This window comes from Acomys minous (assembly GCF_964271855.1).
Source record: "Acomys minous genome assembly, chromosome: 6".
In the NCBI taxonomy this organism is placed as follows: domain Eukaryota; kingdom Metazoa; phylum Chordata; class Mammalia; order Rodentia; family Muridae; genus Acomys; species Acomys minous.
Genome location: NC_140487.1, coordinates 27,534,510 through 27,552,837, shown reverse-complemented (window position 1 = coordinate 27,552,837; position 18,328 = coordinate 27,534,510). Strand labels below are relative to the sequence as shown.

At 37.2% G+C, this 18,328-nt stretch overlaps 1 protein-coding gene across 3 annotated transcripts in view; it reads left to right on the top strand.

Moving 5' to 3' along the window:
- Nucleotides 1-18,328, top strand: part of DMTF1 (cyclin D binding myb like transcription factor 1) — a 43,876-nt gene that overhangs the window by 24,087 nt on the left and 1,461 nt on the right. For 2 of the 3 annotated variants that reach the window (XM_084784386.1, XM_084784385.1), the window contains exons 7-17: nt 73-149; nt 4,918-5,075; nt 6,284-6,316; nt 7,039-7,148; nt 8,852-9,080; nt 10,124-10,275; nt 11,537-11,746; nt 13,838-13,923; nt 16,637-16,792; nt 17,102-17,479; nt 18,127-18,271. In XM_084784386.1, the coding sequence (XP_084640512.1) occupies nt 73-149; nt 4,918-5,075; nt 6,284-6,316; nt 7,039-7,148; nt 8,852-9,080; nt 10,124-10,275; nt 11,537-11,746; nt 13,838-13,923; nt 16,637-16,792; nt 17,102-17,479; nt 18,127-18,271 (1,734 nt within the window). The remainder of the gene's footprint in view (nt 1-72; nt 150-4,917; nt 5,076-6,283; nt 6,317-7,038; nt 7,149-8,851; nt 9,081-10,123; nt 10,276-11,536; nt 11,747-13,837; nt 13,924-16,636; nt 16,793-17,101; nt 17,480-18,126; nt 18,272-18,328) is intronic. The other variant, XM_084784387.1, reaches the window with a different exon arrangement.

The following is an 18,328-nucleotide window of genomic DNA, read 5'->3' as shown; positions in this document are numbered from 1 at the left end:
TTATTCCTCTCAAAAGGTAATAGTTTGTATAGTGTTTCTTTAAATTATAGTGTATTAATATTTCTTTCAAAGGACATAAATGGAAGCAAGGGATGTGGTCCAAGGAAGAGATCGATATTTTGATGAACAACATCGAGCGCTATCTAAAGGTATCCCATGATATAGTTTTCACGTCTCAGTAAACTGTTTACTGATAGTAGCAAGAATATCCAGGTAGCATTTAGTGTGACTATTATAAATGTCTCACTGGTTTTCATGACAGAAGATTGATGCCTTAATAATTTTGAATTCTGTGATTATAGTATTGCATTTTTAAACAAAATTTGAATTTTAACCATAAGACAGCTTTAGTTACTAGCTGAAATATAGACAAAAATCTAAATACCTTCTCAATTTGTTAAGCCCTTATGTTCAGATAGCCATTTTTTTAGGGCTTGTCCACACCCTGGGGTTGGTACCTTCTTTTAACTTAGAGCATGGTAGTTGCATTGCTTTTTAAAATAACCATGCTTTAAGTTCATTTGCATAGGCTGTTGTCTTGCAGCTAAATTCCTTTGAATGTAGAACTTTTGAGGAGTCACTGGAGACAAGAATCTTCTCACTAGGGAGAAAAAAAAGAAAAACAACCATGAGGAATTTTGCAAGGTTTTCAAATGCAAAACACTCATGCAGTGGTGTGCATGAGTTATACCTTAAGAATTCAGAGAGAAATTGTTCTCAGCATTGGAACAATGAAGCAAAAAAAGAATCTGATTTGTTTTTTGAGGCGAGGTTTTACTGTGTAGCCTGCCTTGGCCTGGAGTATCTAGCCCTGCCTGGCTTTGAACTTGTGGCAGTCCTCCTTCTTCAGCCTTTGTGGTACTGTGATTACAGGCAGTTTTTCTGTGTGCCAAGGTGTGAGCTGAGTCTTGAAAGGCTAAGAACTAAGAGTGGACAGAATATAGTAAACACTACATAAATGTTGAGTGGCAAGGGATCACAGACCCACAGTACCCACCGTACAACATTAACCCTTTCAATGGAAAATAATCAAATCCAGGTCAAGTGATCAGAACCTTATTGTACAGAAATGGGAAGTAATAAAGCTTTAAAGAGAAGCTGAGAGTTAAGTGGTAGATTGGTGGGGGATGTCGATACTCTCACTACAGAATCCTTTCTAGAGCCTTGCTGCCTTACCCTTGAGGTGGAGTTAGATTAGGATGTTTGAAGTGTAGATTTTTAAAATTCATTTTTTCTTTTCTTTTTTTATTTTTTATTTATTTATTTATTTATTTTTTAAAGTCAATAAATTTTTATTTAAGGAAGAGTCCTTTCTTTTACACATCCAGGTCGCATGTGTTCACATTCAGGATTTCTGAAAACAGCCCTCAAAAATGGCCCAGTGTGCTTTTTTTTTTCAGCCCTTTATTTATTCCTTGGTTTAAATATAGCTATGACAACTTCAAGGTTCTCAGCCAGAAGATTTCAGATGATTTCTTCAATTTAGAAACCATTCTACAGTAGGCTTCATTTGTTAACACCAACAATTCTGAAGAGTCTGCTCACATTCATTCCTAGAAAATAGTACATAAGACTTTTTAAAGTACGACAGCATAAAACTACAGTCTAAGTTAACGGTTGGATTTCAGATTACATCTCAGTTGTTATCCCATCCTCCTGTTCCTCCCTCCCTCCCACTTTCACCTTGTTCCCCTCCCCTAGGTCTATGACTGAGGGCGACCTCCTCCCCCACTAAATGGTCATAGGCTATCAAGTCTCATCTTGGTAGCCTGCTTATTCTTTCTCTGAGTGCCACCAGGCCTCCTCACCTCAGGGGAGTGGTCAAATATGGGGCACCAGAGTTCATGTCAGAGTCAGTCCCCACTCTCCACTCAACTGTGGAGAATATCTTGCCCGTTGGCTAGATCTGAGAAGGGGTTCAATGTTTACTGCAAGTATTGTCCTTGCTTGGTGTGGTAGTTTGAGCAGAACCCCTGAGCCCAGATCCACCTGTCATGATGTTCTTGTAGGTTTCCAGGACCCTCTGGATCCTTCTGTTTCCCCATTCTCCCATGTAGCTCTTTAGGTTTGCTTGGGGTAGCAGGTTATATTCACTCTTTATTTAGCTATTATCATTGTTTATATAATACATTGTTGCCCACCACATCTATATTCCTAAGCTGAATTCTAACTGCAGATTTCCTAAGGAAAGCTTTGTAAACTGTAAAAGAGCTTTGAAAAATATCTTTGATTCTTTATAAGTTGTCTATAAATGGTGAACGGAAGTGCTTTCTCAAAGTCTATTTTGAAGAAACAGTAACAACAGTAAATTAAAAGTTATGCACTGGTCACTCACATACACTGAAAGTGAAACTGAGGGTTGCTATAAGGCAGTGTTTGCCTGGTGGGAGGTGGCATAGGCTGCCAGAAAATGCTAAAAGTTCAGATACAGCAGATTGGGAAAATGAAGGAGATAGTTCCTTGCCTAAGATTTGAGTAGACAATCTCCAAAGACCCTTCCTTCTACTTTAGTGATCCTGACGGATTTAAGATCTGCCAGTAGACTGGGTGAGAATGGCAGGAACTCAAACTGGCAGGGGAAAGCATACTCCGTGTAGAGTCCTAGTGAGGAGATACTAAGGAGGAGCTGAAATAACTTGGGGCAGTGTTGATATTAAGTCATCTGGAGAATAATGACAGGATTGATAAGAATAGGCAGTGTTGAAAAGATGTGTCAGTCTTGCGAGGGGAAAGATAATTTGTTGTTTTTAGTTCTTATTGTGTGGTGCTCTCAGAAAAATGCTAAATGTCAGACAGTCTGTATATTGATTGGGCAAAATGATAAATGAAAGTAACTGTGACAAGCAGAAGTGAGAAGGGCAAACATGCTTGATTCTTACTGTCCCACAGTGCCAAGCGCATAGGTGCTCACTAAGTCCTGGGCTTAATTACCTGCAATGCTGAAACTCTATGAGTAAATGTTAGAAAAGATGCTAAACTTTTTAGAAGATCTATCTATACTACTGTAATTTTACCTGGTTTTGACAGTTACGTAAAAAGAAGTACTTTTTAAAGTACTTCTACTTTATAAAGTATTTTTTGTGAGGGTTTTTTGGGGGGGGTAGCCATATTCTACTGGCTTGGCTAGCTGTGTTTCACTGAACAAATATGTCTCAGGTTGCTCATTGCATAGGAAATGCCTATTTTTATTCTTTAGGTTAATGCTGTTGATTTTCAAGTAAAATAATTTTAGATGCTTATTGACCATTGTATTTGTTTTTAATTTTTTCTTTGTATTTTCTCTGTTTTGCTATGGGTTTTGCTTTGTTTTCTGCTAGATGTTCATAATATATGGTATATGTTAAGAATTTGTAGGTTGTTCATTAAAGATAGCTTATCAAAATTTAGGGCCCATCTTTTCTTTCTCTTAATAATTACTTACAAAATTTAATTTTAGTATCAGTTTTTCATTTTTTTTACTTTGATTTGCATGTTTGTGTAAGATAACATCTCATATGTATGAAATTTCTTAATGTATGAAATGTCTTTTTTATTGTCCTGTTCACATTTCATACTTTTGCAATTAGTTTTAATTTTGAAGTAGGGCTTTTTTTTTTTTTTAATGTATGAATAACAATTGCCCCAACCTTGTGTATGATGTGGGGTTCTTTTTCCCAGCTGTTCTCTAGCCTGTCTTTTTCTTACTCCCTGTACCGGTACAATGCTAGCTTCAATACTAATGCCTGGCAAGGCGATACCTTTCATGAATGTCTTAGCTCTCTTTTCTTAAAAACTTACAGTTTGCAGGAATGAAATCTGATACCATTTATATTGGAATTACACTGACTCTGTATAAGAATTAGTAGTTTTTAAAATTGTATGTTCTCCATGACTTTTCTAAGCTTTGTATAGAAATGCAAATGTCTATTGATTGATATATATATATATATACATATGTATATATATATATATTTGGCAGTTTGATACAGTGCTTTGTTGTTGTTTTTCCTCCAAAAAATTTTGACTATCTATATGCATAACACTCTCTACAAATAATTATTTTCAAGTATGATTTCTGGTATGTTGTTTTATTAGATAAGCAGCTAACCCTGATTCAGCACAAGTTTTTTATCTTTTATGAGTATTTTCTTTATATTTTGAAATTTGACATGTTTTCTGTAAATGTGCTGATATGAGTCATCAGAGTAATGATTGTTTTGAAACTCACAGAAGCTTCTCCTGCTGGGGTAGACTTCTGTCAATGTTTTAATTTTCTTATACGTCTCTGAGTTTAGGACACTAATATAGTAGAATTTCAGAGTAAGCTTTATACGTGGCCTCAAAATTAGTTTATGAATATTTTGTCATTTTGTTTTGTTACTGAGGTTATGCTAGCCTAATAAAACCAGAAGTTATCACCACAGTTATCTTCTCTTGAATATTCGTAGTGTTTGTTGATAATATCACTTGGACCTGACACTATTAATTATGGAAAGATCAAAAGGACTCTATTTTTTTTTTAATTATCTGGTTTGTGTCTATTAGATTTTCTATCTTTTTCAGAATCCATGTTGGTAAGTTGATTGTTTTTAGGAGTTTGATCATTTGATTTATTCTTTCAGAGAACCAATTTTTAAACTTAGCCTTCAATTTATTTGATTGCTGGTGATTAATTTTGCTTTGTTTTTATTTTTTACAATTTTTAAGTGAGTTACACAGAAATTGAGTTACATGAATTCGATAGTTTATTTTTGTGCCTTTAAATTATCACTTGAATAATTATTGCAACATTTTTAAGTTTATATGTGATTTATTAGCAGTAGAGTCTTTCTCTGAATGTCATTGTTGACCTCTAACATTAAAACTAGTTTAAAAGCATAGATTATCCACATTCATTCTATCAGAAATCCCTAAATCAAAGAAATGTAATCCATTTAGGCTCGCGGAATAAAAGATGCTACAGAAATCATCTTTGAGATGTCAAAAGACGAAAGAAAAGATTTCTACAGGACTATAGCGTGGGGGCTGAACCGGCCTTTGTTTGCAGTTTATAGAAGAGTCCTGCGCATGTATGATGACAGGAACCATGTGGGAAAGTATGAAGACTTGTGGTGCTACATGTTTGCATGTTTGCATGTTTGCGTGTAACCAACGGCGATGGCTAAAGAGCTGCCGTTTTCTAGAGTCAATCCCTCAAGTGGAAGCATCTGTGAATCATTACTGATATTTTAGCCTAAACGTCTTAGTTATGTGGTGAAACCTCGTAACTTTTTTTAGGAATTAGAATCTGAATTACCTTACATAGGTTAAACTTGATTCAATTGACTATGTCAGAATTTGTTTTGTAGAAGGTAAATGTTGGGGTGGTTAAAGATGTAGGAAGTATTAAAAGAACTCCAAATTCATTGATAGTATTGGTTTCCTGTTTGATCTGGAAATGTAGTATACTAGGTTAGTGACTTCATTTGTTTTTAAATAAAACCAGAGTAGAAAAGAACTTCGCTAATAATATGAATAGATTTCTGTGGAAAGTGGCATTTGTGGAAAGACATCAGGATTGTTCAATTGAATTGTTCTGTAGTATTGCCGATGCTTTCGTCTCTGGAATTTTAGGTGGCATAATATGGCCAGATAGACACGACACCATCAAGCTCCCAATCCTGGTTTTCCTCTGTCCCATCAGCAAGCTGCCAATGGGAACACATTGGAAACCTTTCAGGAATCAGCTTATGTGTTAAGGTGGTAGGGAAAAAAGAATATTTTTTTTGGCTCAAGAATGAATGACTAGGCTAACTTTTCAAAAAACCTTCCACGTAGTACAACTGGTTACAAAGTTGTAAAGCCTTATATAGTTTTTAAATAAAAATTTTAATGCATTGGCTGTGTGGATATAAAGTAAAAGATTGTTATAGTATCTGTACATGGCTAGAGAAAATAATAATTTTTTTTCTCTTTACCTATCATGTACTATTATCCCTAAGTCTATTGGAGCACTTGTAATTTCAGAGACTTGACTTTGCAATAAAGGAACATTCAGGCAGGTAGATGTTTTAACTGTTGGATGTTCATAGAGAAAAGGATATAGGATATATGTGTATTACAGCTAAAAGTAATAACTAGGATGTTTTCTTTTAAGAATGTAGAAGCATTTATTTTAACTTTTAAGAACTCCCTTTAAAATGCTTTACAAATATTATCTTTATGGCTGGTGGTCTAATGTTCAGGCCTCTAAATAAAATTGATTTTGGTAATGTTAAACATTCTGTATTTAATTGATTTGTTTTCCATTGTTCTGAATTTCTAGATATACTCCTGAAGAAATTGAGAAACTCAAGGAGTAAGTTTTCATTTTTTTTTTTTTTTCATGATTGTAATTTTTGTCTTACTGGCAGACTGGTATAATTTCATCTGCCTGTTAAAAACATGAATTAGGGATTACAAAAGAAGTTAAGTGGATATCTTCAGTGGCCTGAACGCTAAATTTAGGAAATTTTTACCAGGATCAAAGACTTGATATAAAACCTATGACATGGTGAATGTCCCCTGAATGTCTAGGCTGACTCTTCCACATAAGGGCTGTTGGATCTCCAGAAGCATAATGCTGCTTCACTGACCTAAGGCTATAAATATAAAGTGCAGTGTGATGGACTATATGTGTCTGAAGAAGACTGAAAACAGATCTTATTTATAAGGATCTGTTGGACTTTTTTAGGTGTCTAAAGACGCTTATTAGGAATATGCTCAAAAGAAAAAACTCTGGGGCTTGCCTAGGAATTGTATCAATAATTTGGTCTTTTTTTTTTTTTTTTAACACATATCCAAGTTATCTATTTTTTCTCTGACCCAGGAAAAGGGCAATTGCTGCCTGTTTTTTTTTCATCCACAGACAACTGTGGACCCCAATAAAAGGCCACACTTTCAAACTTTGGCTCTCAAAAGTATTGCTGCCCACAACTTCCAAACCACTCAAAAGGGAAGAAGAAGAATGAAGAATAAATGATGAAATTAAAAGGGAGAAAACAGTTGACCCAAATGCTGATTGGCAGACTCTTGTTCTAGGCTCCGGATAAAGCATGGCAATGACTGGGCAACCATAGGGGCGGCCCTGGGAAGAAGTGCATCCTCTGTCAAAGACCGCTGCCGGCTGATGAAGGATACCTGCAACACAGGTACTGTAGTGCGGGGCTGCTGCTGGGGGCTTTCCCTGTCACTCAGTGAGCCTCCTGCCTCAGCAGATACTGTGCCATTCACCTTAATTTAGACAATCCTTTCCTGGCCTTTTTTTTTTCCCCCTCCAGTTTAATAGATAAAAGGCAACTAGATTTTTTTGTTTTTGTTTTTTGCACATATTTTAGAGGTTGTATATACTTCATGGATCTCAAACTTGAATTATATTTTTCCATAAGTAAATTTATGGTTATTAATATTTCAGTGTCCTGGCAGGACTGCATATACCTCTTTTTATGTTTGTTTGTTTTTTCAAGACAGGGTTTCTCTGTGTAATAGCTCTGGCTGGCCTGGAATTCACTCTGTAGGCTAGGCTGGCCTCGAACTCACAGAGATCCGTCTGCCTCCCAAGTGCAGGGATTAAAGGTGTGTGCTACCACCACCTAACTGCATATACCTCTTAATATATATAAATGCGCTAATGCCGAGAGTCCAACCTAATATTTGTGCTAAGCAATGATATGTAAGAACTTTCTGCCATTGTTTATTTTCTGAGCCTTAACTCCTCTGTAAAGTGGGTTACAGTAGATACTCTCATAGGTCTCCTTTGGTCCTGATGCTCCTGAAGGATCCATAATCCATGTTCATTCAGTCTTCTAATTTCAAAAATTTTTAAGTTTAGCTGCAACTTCTTAGTCTTTTTCTTTACCCTCTTACCTAACTCAACTGAAATTAAGAATACCTCTACTTCCTTCACCATCATTATTACCAAAATAGACAGCAAGAACATGAATTTGCCAACTGTCCTTCATTCTTCAGTGTGGCTGGCTTACGGAATGAATCAGTTTCAGGTGAAGCTCCAGAGGTTCTGTGCACTGCTGTAGGTAGTGTGTTGACTCTGTGTTAGCGCTGTGTGGGGCACACTACCATTCTCTGTCAGCATCTTGATGGATGGACCTGTCAGCTTGCCTTTTTCACCTTACATCATTGCTTCTGATGCCTTCTCTCTGTGTGCCACAAGGCAGCACAGTCACAGTGCTTTGCCACACTGCTGGGAGAGAGAGTTCTGTCCTAGTCCATCATCCTATCCCCACGAACACTCAGCAAATGCTTGTTCCATGAATGTGGTTTTGACATAACAAAGTGTTTTAAATTTCTAGAAAAATTCTAAGTTCTTTTCTGTTGGTTTGCTCAGGCTTTATTACATAAAAAGAGAAGAGAAACGTTAGATGATATTAAGCTTAAAGATAAAGAAAAAACAGGAATGAAAATGTATAAAAATATCAGTGTCATGATTAACTAATACATTGTCTCAAGAGCTTGAAAGTGGCACAAATAATGGTAGAATCTAGTTTTTACTGAAGTAGATGAGCTCATAAATGTTATTCCATATGTCCTTTAATATTTACTCTTAATTTGAATAGCTTCTAAGTTTATTTCATTGTTGCTGCCTGCTTTATTGTTTCTATACAAAGACTTGGTACAACCTGAGATACATAATTCTTACATTTTAGGTAATACTTCTGTCCTTAAAAAGCCAGTAAATTATAATTCTAGTGAGTACATGTGGTTTCCAAGCTGAGTGCTGCTGCTGCAAAATAGACCAACTAATCAACACTACTTAACTTTGCATTTGTACTTAGACATGGGGATGGATCCTGTAATGACTCAAAAGATAATGTAGACTGGATGAATTCCTTTTCAGGCAAATGGACAGAAGAAGAAGAAAAGAGACTTGCAGAAGTAGTTCATGAGTTAACAAGCACGGAGCCAGGTGACATTGTCACACAGGGTGTGTCTTGGGCAGCTGTAGCTGAAAGAGTGGGTACCCGCTCAGAAAAGCAATGTCGTTCTAAATGGCTCAACTACCTGAACTGGAAACAGAGTGGGGGTACTGAATGGACCAAGGAAGACGAAATCAATCTCATCCTAAGGTTTGTGTCCCAAATCTGTAGACACTACTTGATTGACTTTCCTCTTGATTTCTTTGAATGCCTACTGAAAAGCAGCAGTCTTTCCATGGAGAGCCATGTTTCAGATCCTGTGTGCTTTCTATTGAGCTCTTTGAGCATTCCTTTATGCTTGGTTTAGTTAGCGCCCAAACAAAGTAGCAGCTTGAAAGATTCAGAGATAAGGTGGTGGCAGTGAAGCTCTTCCACCGTCCTGCCAGGGTGCCTCAGTCTTAGTCTATGGGAACATGCACGTGCTCTCTTCAGTCTCCATTCATGTCAATCCTTGGCTCCTATGCTAAGGCTGGCAACGAGGGCCTAGTCTTACAGTCACACACACACATCGAGTTAGATTCAAGTAAACACTTCTGCCTTGCACCAGTTCAGAAGACAGCTATAGGACAACGGCAGCAGGGGCTTAAACTTGGTTTTCACTTTGTTACAACCATAAAAACAAATGAACAAAACATAGCAGGAAAATCTTCAGAACATTGAAGTTAGAGTTATGACTACTCCATGTCAAACACCGAAGTCATTGTGACAGAAAGCTAGGAGAGAGTAGACTTCCAGAGCCTCAGATTTAGTTGTATTTGGCTTTGGTTTTGTTTGTTCCATTTTGCTTTTATTTTTCTCAACTAAGTCATTTTTATATATAGTTAACTTCTAACCACGTTTAGTTTCTTCATAAATGGAATAGCCTAGAGCCAAGTAATAATTTATCAAAAAACCAAACTATAAGACACTGCTGCACGGTACAACTAAATCTGTTCTTTATCTGGTTGCAATGTTGAGCCTGCTCCCTTTCCTTCACGGTCTGCTTCTAACCATTTACAGTTCAGCTACCCTGGCTGCGCTTTAGCTTTTCCTGCCTCTTAGGCTGACTTACACTGCTGAAGTCCTTCCTCTTTAATAATGGCTCTTCATTGGCGTAACCTACCATTCCTTTTATTGATGGTCTTATCACCTGTAGTAAGAAGAGGATTTATAAATAAATTTAAGATCTAATAGATTGATTGTGTAATCTGTAGGATAGCAGAGCTTGATGTAGCTGATGAAAATGACATAAACTGGGATCTTCTAGCTGAGGGATGGAGCAGTGTCCGTTCACCACAATGGCTTCGAAGTAAATGGTGGACCATCAAAAGGCAAATTGCAAACCATAAGGATGTTTCGTTTCCTGGTAATGTACTACTTGCTTACAGTATTGCTTCTGAAAAAAATAGTAGTTAAGAGCTCTTTACCAGTAAAGGCTCTTATAGCAGATTTTCACCTGAACTGCCCTGTCTCTTTGAGTAGTTGTCTTTTCTTCCCTAGAGAAGAATCCGTGTGATTTGTTATTTCCTAGGCCTCTAAAGGCAGGGCACATTTACACACACATGTTCTTGTTCTTCCACATAAACTTTAGAGAGGAAATAAGCTTTACATGGTTTCATTTAGTACAAACCTTTCTCAGAAATGAGTTGCATATTTTTAAATATCTTAGCTAAGTTATTTGGAGAAAACTCTAGCTCCCTGTTTTGTAGAAAATAAGATCTGTGGGTTTTTAGTTAGTAATTCCAGTGATCATAAGTTGAATTTGCTTAAAAACTTGCACTTTTGTATTTAGGTGCTAACCTAAGTTAGAGAGTCTGCTCTAGGCTATCAGACTCGTTTCTCTTCTTATGGCACTCCGGCTTACTTTTCAAAGAATTCAGTGCTGAGAGACTGAACTCCCAGTTACAGAAGGTCAGTGAAGATTATCATGACAGAGGAGCAGCTGGTTCACACCTGTAATCCCAGCACTTAGAAAGCAAAGGCAGGCAGATCACTGCAGACTGAGACACTGTCCCCTTCACACCCACCAAAAAGAGCAAAATCTAGAGAAAGACCTTACATACATATTACTTTTGGCAATCAAGTGCAGCCCTTGAGTCATTGGTGGAAGAATGCACATTATTCATTTCAATATAAAAACAATGTGTTAGCATCACTAGTAGTCTTCGTAAATAATTCTGCCAGAAGACCTAGGATACAGAAGATGTTCTCTTTCCACACCCTTAACCATGTCCACCCATTTCCATTTTGTTATAGTTCTGATGGGAAGAAGAGAATGATTTTAGTATTTTTAAAAGCTGGGCAGGCATGGTGGCACATGTCTCTAAGTCCAGGCTGCCTGAGGGACTGAGTTATAGTATCAGTAAGTCCAACAATTGGAGACCAACCTGGGCAACATAGCAAGACCACTCCCATCTCCAAAAAAAATTTTTTTTAACCATTTTTTAGTCTGTTAGATGGATGTTACAGTTTTTATATTTTTATTTTGACAGTTCTCACATGAAGTATACAATTATTTACTCCAAATACTTTCCCTCCTTACCCTCCTCCCACCCTACTTCCCTTGTTGCTTAGATGGTGGTCTGTCGGAGAGTCAATGTTCTTTTTGTCTACCCATCTCCCTTCAGTCTTAATAAAAGGTCTTAAACAGTTACATGAGAACCAAAAAAACAACCCAGTGCTTTTGGAGAATAAATCAGGATCTGGAGTTCCAAACAGTAATTGCAATTCCAGTGTACAGCATGTTCAGATCAGAGTCGCCCGCTTGGAAGATAATACAGCCATCTCTCCAAGCCCCATGGCAGCGTTGCAGATTCCAGTCCAGATCACCCACGGCTGTAAGTGTTGGCACCTCAAGACTCCTTGCCATTGGGCCTTAGGATCTAGTTAATGGCTCCAGTGCCCTTTAGTCTTCTAGAGTGTTGATGGAAATTGAATTGGGAGATCTAAGGCATTTTCTGTTTTCCTCAGTTAACATTTGCACAAGAATGAATGTGTGACAGGAAGAAGTTCAGCCACCTAGCAATTATACATATTTCTAAATCATCATTCTCGATTTTATAATTAAGGATTTTATAGAAATTAGTCAAAAATATCTAATTCACTGATTATTAGAAAACTTCCTAAACAGTTAGTGAGCAGAGTAGTGTTCAGTGTGACATGAAATCACTGACTGGTAGAAAATTTACTAAAAAATAAGTCACCAAGCAGAGAAATACTGTTCCTTGTGACATGTCATTTATAGTCTATCCACAATGCAAACAATGTAGAGTTGCATCTGAAGTAGTATATTTTTAAAACAGGATCTTTATAAAGGTTGAAAAGAGATTAAGGTAGTAAAGGGCCAATTTGAGTGTTTTTAATCTCTTGGTTATCTTTGCCTGTCAGTTTTGTACTTAGAAAATTTCAGGAACCCAGCCATGTAGAACAAGGAATGATTTTTCACTTCAGCTCCAAATTTACCTTCCTTCCCCCTTTCTGACATTTCTTTGGCTGTAATAATAGAAATGAGTTCCAATTCTTGGAACCATCTTTACCATATACCCACTTGCCCCCCTCCCTTTTTTTTGGTGGTGGTGGTGGTCCTACATGATGCTGTTTGCCTATGAAAAGGTTACTGCACACAAGTACACACTTGGTAATCACACCCAGGCATTATTTATTGCATTTTGAGTAAGTCTTTTTCAGGACACCCTCCTATTACAACATGCTTAGTGTTTCTTGACTTCATGTATAAGATGCAAATACTGCTTTCTGTCATTAGAACAAACATAAAATGCACACACATGCATGCATGCACACATGCACGCACACACACATTTATAAATGTACCTTCTTAATACCCTGGTTGAGAAACAGTGGTCATTTGTTGATATGGTGACCACCATATGTCTGTTATACAGTGACTATCAAAGTTACCTTTGAGGGAGGCTGCACTTGCCTTGCGTGGGTGAAGCCCTGTGTTTGATCACCAGCACCACAAAACATAGCTACTTGGAAACTAATTACATTTCATGCCTTACTCATTATTGGGCCCTCCATTGTTTTTTATTTTATAGGAGAGTGTTAGCTGTCACTAGGATGACAATTTCCATTAGAAAGACAGGAAATATTTTATGAGTAGAACCTTAATACTCAGTTTATACCATCTTTATTTAATAGCTTTCAAGAGTATTTTATTACTTCCAGCAAGATACCTGAGTATAATGAGATTTCTATGTCCCATTCCTTATTGTTAGTTAGCATTCTGACTACACCTCTTAATTTTGTTCATTAGACCCCCCTCAAATAAGGTCTTATGAAAAAATACAGTCATAAAATCTTTTGGTTTTAAAATTGTTTTTGCTCCTCATAACAATTGTATATAGGTATCTGAATGTTAAATTTGGATTAAATTACTTTTCCGTGGCCATGGAAGAGGCAGTGTCACTAGAACTAATACCTGATGTTACAAAAATGCCAATCCACGTCTGTAATGCTTACTAAAATTTCTAGAAAACTTTGTCATTCTAAGTTTCTTTGTTTTCCTCTTTCCAGATTAGCCTTGGTGTGTTCCTCTTACTTCTTAACACTTGAAACACTTTCTGATCACACCAAGAGTTATCAGCAAATCACTTGTGTGGTTCCTACAGTATCTTTGACTAAATGAGCCTTATGATATCACTATTGCTTTCTATATAGTATGAAAGTAATCATATTTAAAAACAAAAAAACAGCACCATGGTAGGCATGACTGGTTTTTGGGAAAGCTGACAGAAGACTGAAGTTAGCTACTGTGCATGTGTGATCTTTGTGCCATTCCAGATAAGACCATTATATAACTTCAGGTTTGCAGGCAAATTATTCAATATGAGATTTCCTTCGTGACAGTTAAATCCACTGGAGAAACTTCACAAAGCATTTTATTATTGTCCTTGTTCTTGCTACAGCTTCAACAGACTCCCCTGCTGCTTCTGTTGACTCAGAAACAATAACACTAAACAGTGGAACACTACAGACATTTGAGATTCTTCCAGTGAGTAATACTTCAGATAATAGTTATTGGCTGTTCTTATGCAAACAAAGATCAAGAATTCTAAGTAGGTAAAATCAGAATTCTGAAGCCAGATGGATACACTAGACATAAATTAGACTTCCACTTTTATGTCGTTGTCATTCTGCTTTTCTCCATTTGTCCACAAACCAATGCATTTTTATATCTGAAAATGACAGTAATATTGAATAAGGTGTATAGATTTGTACTGGCTCTTAGATCAGACTGATTACTAAAAAAAAGTTGGTGGACCAGACCCCTCAGCATTTACTGAGTATGTTGAGTAAACAGTTAACACTAGCCACTGGGCACAAAATTTTTAGTTTGGTCCTTAATGGTTATAATTTGACAAACTGGTTATTTGTAAAAAACAGTAAACGGTTATTAGGAGCTGGGGAGATGGCTCATACGTGCTGTTTCCTGTGTAAAAATAAAGACCTTTAATTCCCAGCATCGATATAGAAAACCTGGGCACGGAAGCACACATGTCCTGTAATTCCACTATTGAGGAGTTTAATGGCCGCCAGTCAAAATGAAGCTGCAGTTTGGTTAGAGAGACTGAGGAAGACACCTATGTTGACCTCCGGCCTACACATGTACTTGCATTATGCACACACTACACTCTTATAAAATGACCGAATTCTAACTGCAAATTTATCTAAGAGAAAGGGAAATATCTGTTGACCCAAGAACTCACGCATGAATGCCCAATTTTGAATTTTGGGCTAGCAATGTGATTACTATGCTGGGTGATAACAGAAGCTGCAGCTTCAACCATCCATATAATCTCTTCAGTGATTCAGTATATTAAAAATACATTTTTGGCATAACAGATATATTTACATGTAGCTCTATAAGTGAGAGGAAATCTCTTGTGGCTCTCACTTATTTTAAATTACCCCAATAAAGAAATATCTGGATATGATTCAAGTAAACTTTGGTTGGCTTGTGGGGGTGACGAGGGGTTCATAATTTACATATACACAGTTTCTTTTAGGGGCAATGAAAATCTAAAAAGCCCAGCTCATGTCTCTCTTCCCAAAGCAATTCTAGAATAGTTCCTATTTTATTAAGAAACTATAAACGCTATTCATGTTGCTTCAAGATTTATTTTGAAGAATTAGATATTAATATAATAATTTAGTCAATACCCTCTAAGTCTCTGGAAGATCACCAGAGTATCTAGAGATTGTTTCCATCTCTGGACTTGGCTATAGTGGTCTCAGTAGGAATGCACAATATATTTAACAGTGATAGAAACAACTTTTTTTATGCTTGTTTATTTTGCTTGGATAAAGTATTTAAAGGGTAAAAATATACACGTTTTGAGAATTGTATTAAGGGTTTTTACTTATGAGATTACAACAAATGTTTAAGAGACTAAGGCTGGAGAAATTTTGCAGGAGTTATGAGCATTGGCTGCTCTTCAAAAGGACCCAAGTTCAGTGTCCAGCATCCACACAGTGGCTCACAACCATCTGTAATTTCAGTTCCCAGGATGAGAGTCAAAACCTTTTTGTGACCATCGTGGGCACCAGTCACAAATCAGGTGCACAGACATCAGGCAAAACATCCATAGGCATAATTTTCTTGAAATATGTAGAGATTTAAGTTTATTAAAACACTTGAAATGTATATGCTTATATACAGTATTAGCAGTGATTCCAAGCTGTCTGTGAGAAATACTTGTAATCTTTAGAAAAATAATTGGTTTTCACTTTTAGGGAAAGCAGAGAAAAACTTGAGTTTCCAGTGGGTGGTAGGCACTTTAATAATCATTTCTATTTCTACCAGCCCTTTCCATGAGACATAGGTATTTTCTCCTTGTTAGCAATAAAGCCTGCATTCAGGGATTCGGGACACAGGAAAGATATTTTGGCTAGTACAATATTAGACTGAGAAACAAACTAGCTTACCCACTACCTAAAGTACAAAAAATACTTACTCTGTAGGTTGTTAGGATAACCCGAACTCCTCATAGACACTTAATTTCAAAAGATAAATGTTTTTCTGGCCTTTTCAAAAGCTTATTTTAAACTTATTATTAATGCAGTTACCATTAATACATGCCGTAGTGTTGATAGAGGTCAAAGGATAACTTGGAAGAGTCTGTTTGTAGGTCCTCGGTAAAACTCGGGTTTAATGGCAAATGCCTTAACCCACCGAGACATCTTGCTGGTCCTTAACAAGAGATTTTGATTTTTACTACAGCAAAAAGGTTAGAGGTAATTGAGAATTGGGTTCCTGCATTGCCTATGGTGGCTCATGAACCTACTGTATTGATATTTAGTTGAAACCAGAACATAGAAATGCTTGGGAGCGCAAGACCTATGTTTTATTTATTACATCTCCGATAATTTGAGACAGCTTACATAAGAGTATTCATCATTTTTAACTTCATGATTGACAAGTACAACGCTAGCTACTAAGTTCAGATCAGTCTTTTTAAAGATTTGTTTATTTGTAACATATACAGTGTTCTGCCTGCACACCAGAAGAGGGCACCAGAACTCATTATAGATGGCTGTGAACCACCATGTGATTTCTGGGAATTGAACTCAGGAACCCTGGAAGAGCAGACAGTGCTCTTAACTGCTGAGCCATCTCCAGCCCCCCAAATTAGTCGTCTTAAATGCAGATGTAGACTTACTCCGTAGGCTTTTGTACCTGTGCTGAGCCTCCTTTTCTTCTTTAGTCTTTCCACTTACAGCCCACTGGTACTCCAGGCACCTACCTTCTCCAAACAAGCTCAAGTCAAGGCCTTCCCCTGACTCTGACCACGAGTCCCACTGTAACCCTGGCAGCTGCTGCTCCTGCTTCTCCTGAACAGATCATTGTCCATGCTTTATCCGTATGTTATATAATTTCTGGGTGTCTGTTATGGGTTAGGTGTCAGAGTATTACTATACACATCACTTGTCCTTGGTACAGGGTTTTGCATGTAATTCTCCACTGGGCACACCTCTGATCTCCACTGCTTCCGTTTTATTAGATTGACAGCAATTCACGTGGGGAATTTATAAGAGGAAGGGCCTCTATGGGTAGTAAACACAGATTGTAGAAAAGGGATAATAAAAGTAGCAGTAGCGGTGAAAGGTATGGGAAGGGGGTGGAGACTATTGTCATTTTCTCACTGATAGTTTCCTCTAATGTTTTACAGCCAGAACATCTGTTGAACACAAGTGAAAATGTCACAGTGCAGTGTCATACACCAAGAGTCATCATTCAAACTGTTGCTACAGAGGACATTGCTTCTTCAATATCCCAGGCAGAACTGACAGTTGATAGTGATCTTCATTCGTCTGATTTTCCTGAGCCTCCAGATGCCCTAGAAGCAGACACTTTCCCAGATGAAATTCCTCAGCCTAAGATGACTATACAACCATCATTTAATAATGCTCATGTGTCTAAATTCAGTGACCAAAATAGCACAGAACTGATGAACAGTGTTATGGTCAGAACAGAGGAAGAAATTGCCCACACTGACCTTAAGCAGGAAGAACCTCCTTCTGACTTAGCCAGTGCTTATGTTACTGAGGTAAGCTATGTAGTAGAGTGTACTTTGGGCCACATGGGTACTTTAAAGACAACAGTGGTTCTGTGACCCTTTTAATACACTTCCTCATGTTGTGGTGACTCCCCAGCCATAAATTATTTTGTTACTTCATAACTGGTTTTGTTGTCGTTATGAATTAGAATTTAAATATCTGATATACAACCCCCAAAGGGGTTGAGACCTAAAGGTTGAAACCCGTTGCCCTAGCACCTTCTTTCTTTGGACTCACAAAGTAGAAACTGAAAAGGTATTAGTAAATGAGTTCTTGTTGCTGGCAGAAATTGGCAACTTTGCATAGTTTCTCGCTGAAGTGTCCCCTCTCCACAGACAACAGATAGAGGTATCTATTGACATCCACACCTGGATCACCTTTGGGTGGCATGGGAAGTAGCAATTTTATGAACTACATATATCCCACAGTGCAGCATAATTGTCTTCTGTATACTCAAATGATATAGAGTAATTTGTTGGTTTATGATGCTTATCAATATTCAGCATATTAAATTATGAGGTTATTGAGGTTCATAGACCCTATCATTTTAAGGGGAGCTAAGTGCTAACAAACCTGTTCATGTAAGTCAGTATCTCTTCTTTTTGTTTCCTTTTATTTTTTATTTTTTAAAATTTAGGATTTAGAGTCTCCCACCATAGTACACCAAGTTCATCAAACAATTGATGATGAAACAATACTTATTGTTCCGTCACCACATGGCTTTATCCAGGCATCTGATGTTATAGATGCTGAATCTGTCTTGCCTTTGACAACACTAACAGGTACTGTACTAAGACTCTTAAATCATAAACCTGACAGATAATAAGGGGAGGGGAGGA